The sequence below is a fragment of the Suricata suricatta genome, chromosome X (assembly GCF_006229205.1).
Source record: "Suricata suricatta isolate VVHF042 chromosome X, meerkat_22Aug2017_6uvM2_HiC, whole genome shotgun sequence".
NCBI lineage: Eukaryota > Metazoa > Chordata > Mammalia > Carnivora > Herpestidae > Suricata > Suricata suricatta.
The window spans coordinates 110,361,578-110,366,715 of record NC_043717.1 but is presented as its reverse complement, the minus strand read 5'-3'; the positions used below and the strand labels follow the sequence as shown (position 1 = coordinate 110,366,715).

At 63.2% G+C, this 5,138-nt stretch overlaps 1 protein-coding gene across 1 annotated transcript; it reads right to left on the bottom strand.

Moving 5' to 3' along the window:
* Window positions 1-1,414: 1,414 nt before the first annotated feature.
* On the bottom strand, window positions 1,415-3,929 carry EMD (emerin). The gene is made up of 6 exons (XM_029929982.1): window positions 3,718-3,929; window positions 3,519-3,626; window positions 3,263-3,340; window positions 2,900-3,033; window positions 2,165-2,211; window positions 1,415-2,077 (listed from the first exon to the last, which is right to left on the bottom strand). Exons 1-6 carry the CDS (start codon window positions 3,797-3,799, stop codon window positions 1,744-1,746), a joined length of 783 nt encoding a protein of 260 aa, XP_029785842.1. The 5' UTR covers window positions 3,800-3,929; the 3' UTR covers window positions 1,415-1,743.
* Between the last annotated feature and the right edge of the window lie 1,209 nt (window positions 3,930-5,138).

Genomic DNA, 5,138 nt, shown 5'->3' with positions numbered 1-5,138 from the left:
CGTAGGCTCACTGATCTGACCATCAGGCCCTTTGGTCATCAGGGAGGAGGCACGGTCTTGTGTCCATGCCCACCGCTCACCATGGAGCAACCAGGTCTCAGCCAGGCGCTGGCACTGGGACAGCAAGGGGCAGAGGCAGGGAGCCTGGGGAGTCCTCACCAAAAGTGGCTGGGCCCCAGCAGGGGAGGGAGGGAGGAGGTGGTGGTGAGCCGGGGTGGGAGTGGCTTGGAGCAAACCAGGGAGGCTGAGGCAGTGGGGGTGGTGAGAAAAAGAGAAAGTATTCATTTCTTTCATTTTGTTCCACAAATTCTAAATGTACGCTGTTAAGAAAACACACACACATGTGGGAGAAAGGCTAGCATGCCGGAAGAAGAAATGGCCAGGAGCAAGGGGCAGGGGGATCCCATTTCCAGCCCTGATCCAAGATCCTCCTGCCCAAGCAAGGAGCTGCTCAGAGGTGAGGGACGGATGCCCGGCCCCACCCTGCCGTTGGGGGATCTGCCTCTGCGAGGCCACCTGAGTGCTTGGAGTGCCTCCACCCCCCCCAGCTGGCAGCGCAGCGCGGTACCCAGGGTCTCCTAAGCGCTTGCTTTAAAAACTGTATGTAGGGGCACCTGGGTGGCTCAGACGGTTGAACATCCAACTCCTGATTTTGGCTCAGGTCTTGATCCCAGAGTCGTGGAGTCCTGATTTGGGCTCCATGCTGAGTGTGGAGCCTGCTGGAGATTCTCTCTCCCCTCTCCCTCCACTCCCTGACTTGTGCTCTCTCTTTTAAAAATAGGTAAATAAATAAAATATAGGTAAACTTTGGGGCTCCTGGCTGGCTCAGTTGGTAGAGTGCTCTACGGACGCTCAATCTCAGGGTTATAAATTCAAGCCCCACGTTGGGTGTATGAAATCCTTAAAAGATGTATATATATGTGTGTAAACTTTGAAGACTATGAAATACCCCCACCCCCGCAGGAAGCTTGGCGCTAAGCAACAGCATGGCCACGTGAGGGGCTGGACCGGGCGGAAGCCAGGAGGCGACTCGGCGCGCGTGCAGGAGCCCCACCGCCAGCCTGGGGGGAGAGACCCCAGCACACAGACTCCAGTCCGGCCCTCGGCTGCTGAGGCCGGTCGTCAGCGCTTCGCAGTTAAAGCATCTGTAAGTAGCACTGGGCGTGTACCCCCGCCTGCATTTCTAAGTGGGCTCTCCGTGCCCCGTGGTAGTGGCACAGTTATTGTCCTAAGTAGTTACAGCAGCTTTGGGGAAGGGGTCAGGAACCCTGCAAGCACAAACATGCCTACGGGTAGTGTGCGATCCCTACCCCAACGCCAAAGCAAAAAGGGAGAAGCAACAAAGCCAGATGCCAACTCTGGAGACCCCCGGCCAGGGGAGCCCCACCCATACCCAGCAGAAAGAGCCCACGCGTTAAAAATAAATGGTCTTTTTATTGTGTGTCCACGAAAACAAAGTCAGGGTGGCTTTTGGTTAATCCCCCCAACGAGATGACAACGGACAGGAGGCATGCAACGACGACAACCATGTTCTCCTCTGGGAGAAGAGTCTTGCCCTGCTGGGCCCGAAGGGTCAAAGGCAAGCAGGATCCAGAAGGGTCCAGAGGAGCCTGGCACAAGGGCCAGGCCGAGACTCACAAGCTGGAACACACAAAAAAGCCCCCACCCACCCCCTCCCCCAGCAAACACTACTAAGGCAGCCAGCCAAAACGTCTGAGAGCAGGTGGCCGTGAAGCCAGACCCTCAGGGCTTTATCCAGAAGGGACTGCCATTGCTGGCCTGCAAGGCGTGGTAGACAAAGAGCAGGAAGGCAGCAAGGCCCAGGAACAGAAGCAGCTGGCCCCAGAGAGGGACCTGGCGGTCCTGGCCCAGACCAGCCCCCGGGGCCTGCTTTTCTGGCCGGATGGCACGACGGGTGAGCCACGAGGTCGGGAAGGATGAAGCTGAGGACATGGAAGAGGTGGAGGAGGAGGTGGGGTAATAGGCCAAGCCCAGGGAGCCTCTGGATGCGTTGGGAGCAGGGCGGTAGTGCACGATGCTCTGGTAGGCGCTGTCCTGGCTGTAGGAGGGGCGCTCCCTAAGGGGGGGAGCGGAGGGGAGTGGATGAGCCATGATGGCCGGGGCGTCTGATCAGCCCCAGTGCCTGGCCCTCCTTCCTACTCACCCGTCCTTGCTCTCCTCTTCAGGAGAGAAGAGACTCTCATCCCGCACCTGTAGGTGAGAATCAGGAAAGGGGACTGACAGGCGGGGTCAGTGCCGCCTGTCCCATCCCTCGCTCCGAGCTTCCACAGCTGGCCTATTCTGATCGGTGCTTAAAGGCCCAGACGCTACCCCTCCTGGGACTCTACTGAGTTCCAAGCCTTGTATCTCTAGGGCTTTGTCGCTTGCTCCCCAAATGTCCTGGCTGCCTGCACTTTATGTTCTGCTCCAAGGTTCTGAGAAAGAGCTCAAAGCTAGATCCCAGACCAGGGTGCCCTTAAGGCATGTCTCAAGTGCTCTAGTCTGTTTTTTTTTTTTTCAATGTTTACTTATTTTTGAAGGAAGGGAGGAGGGAGTGAGAGAGAGAGAGAGAGAGAGACAGACACAGAATCCAAAGCGGCCTCCAGGCTCAGAGTTGTCACCACAGAGCCTGACAAGGGGCTTGAACCCACAAACTGTGACATCATGACCTGAGCCAAAGTTGGATGCTTAACCAACTGAGCCACCCAGGCGCCCCACAAGTGCTCTATTCTTAACAGTTCTGACAGCCCCCCAAAGGCCGGTCCTGACCAGGAAGGCAGCTGCGGACCACACCTCTCTGGAGGCACGGGAGCCACCGTTTGCACCCAGCAGCCCCCATTTCATCCGAACGCAGCTATGAGCCCTCAGGTCGCACCTAAGTGCTCAACAGCCAGCTCACCTGGTGGTGAAAGGTGTCGGCGTCCGAGAGTGAGGTTGAGGGCTGGCAGAATCTCTTCGAGGCACCCACAGACTCAGGCTCCCGGTAAGTCCTGGTGCTCAAGTAGGTTGCCTCGTAGTAGTTATCACCATAGCCTTGGGAAAGGGTGGGGGCCAGCGGTAGCAGAGGGGACGGCAGGGTCTCCCCCTCCGCCCAGTGGCCCTAATCTAAATCCCATCTGGGGGCCTGTGGCATCGTTTCGCCCCTCTAGAGCTGCTGAGGATGACGGGGGTTGAGATCTCAGGTCCCCCGCTCCCCCCCACCCCAGGGTCCCCGAGGGAGTGCAAGAAAGGTGGCTGGGTGCCCGGCCCACCCCGGCCTTACCTCTGCTCTGGTAGAGTAAGGCGTCCTCTTTCTTGGGCAGATCGTACATATCCGAGTCCACCGAGGACGAGTCTAAGTCTGAATGGGGCGGGGGGGGGGGGGGCGGGACCATTTGCCCCCGAGGCTCCTCTCCCTTCCCCCAGTGCCCGTTCCTCCCGGCCGGCGCCCCTGCCGCACCCATCCGACCCCGGCCTCCCTGGCGCCCAAGCCCCGTCCCCCCGGAAAACCAGGTGGAGCCCTGGGGCGGGGGCCTCACCCGAGAACCGATAGGTGAAAGATGATGCGGACGAGTCCGGGGGCGAGAGCCTCCGCCTCTGGGTCTCGTACTCGAAGATTTTCTTTTCGTAGAGCTTGCGGGTGGAACCTGGACAGACACGGGACACGGGGCGGTCAGGGGCGCGGGCCGGGAGCCCGGGGGCGGGCGGGGAGGGGATCCGCTTGCCGCCGCCGCGTACCCACGACAGGCCCGTGCGGGATGTTGTACTGGCGCAGGACCGCAGCCAGCTCAGCGTCCGACAGGCCCGCGTAGTCGTCCATGGCGGGCGGCGGGGACCCGGGGGCGGCCCGGAGCCTGGCGACGCGGGCCGAGACACAGCTGCCTCAGAGCGCGGCGGGGACAGAGAGAGTGCCTCGGGAGCGGCGGCACTCACGTCATGCCCGCGTCACGCCCGCGTCACAGTCGCCGGCTCTGTTGACGCCGCGCGCTGTGCGGGGCGGGGCCGGAGCGCGAGCAGCAATGGGTGCGGATCCGTTGGGCCTTGGGAGCAGGCGGGGCGGGCCTGAGGAGCCCTGACGCCACAAACGGGCGGGATAGGCTAGAGGCAAAGGGGGGCGGGGCGTGCGCAGAAGCCTGGACTGCGCATGCCCGACCGGCCGCGGGAAGGGGCGGGGCCGCGCGCCCCAGGAAGGGGGCGGGGCCAGCGAGCCTGGAGACACCACCCACTGGCGGGTTCCGTAGGGAGTTGAGAGGGGAGCTGGGCCTGCGCGTGAAGGGAGAGAGCGTGGGCTCGTCGAGACGTGGGAGCGGGGCGGGGTCAGCGGCAGAGGCGTCACCGGCTAGTGTGTCACGGCCAGAAGGGAGGAGGTATGGGGGGGGGGGCCTACGCAAATCGAACCGGCAGAAACCGGCCAGGACAGGAAAGCCACGCGGGACCGAGGCGCTAGGCGTGGCTCGCGCTCCCCGAGTCACGTGGGCTCCGTCCTGTCCCCGCATCCCCCGCACCACCCCCCTCCCCCGGCCCCCTCAGCCCCCACGGCCCCCCAGCCCCCTCCCTACCCGGGACTCCTGTGCCTGGGGTTCCCCGACCCGCCGCCCCTGCAGCAGCGGGAAGGGACCCGATCCTAAGAGCGAGCCCTTGGAGAGCGCGGGTCCCAGGCCCGGCGCTGCTGCCAGCGCTTCACGCCCGTGCCCCACGCCAGGGAAGCGGCCGCTCCAGAACCCCTGTGCCAGGCCCGCCTTCCCGCTCTACGCGATCCCGGCCTGCGCACCTGCGCCCGCCGTCCCGCGGTCCCCACCGCCTCCCTCCCTCCCCACTCCACTCGGGAGGAAATGGGGCACTGGGCCAGGAGGCCGCCCGCACTCCAGGAGCAAGCAGCCTTGCGAAGGACTGGGCGTGCCAATGGGCACTGGCAAAGGGCCGAGTGAGGCGCGCAGACGGCGGGTGTACGCCTGACCCACCATGCCATCCACCTGGGGCGCTGGGGGTTTTCTCTCTTGTTGGAATGCCTGCCCCCCTGGTCGCCCCAGGAGGCAGCCTGGCAGGCGCTTGGCTGGCTCTGAGTACTTGGGTCTGGGTGGGCTTCAGGCCCCGTGGCAGCGCAGAGGGGGCCCCCAAAGACAGCGATCCAGGGTCCTGGTGTGGGCGAACCATGGAGG

Bases quoted from the DNA above. Each gene is read 5' to 3' on its own strand.
- EMD (XM_029929982.1), bottom strand. From the start codon at position 3,799: ATGGACGACTACGCGGGCCTGTCGGACGCTGAGCTGGCTGCGGTCCTG. The intron at 3,627-3,717 runs GTACGCGGCGGC...GTGTCTGTCCAG, and splicing joins CCCGCACGGGCCTGTCGTGG to GTTCCACCCGCAAGCTCTAC. The intron at 3,341-3,518 runs GTGAGGCCCCCG...CGCCCCATTCAG, and splicing joins TTTCACCTATCGGTTCTCGG to ACTTAGACTCGTCCTCGGTG.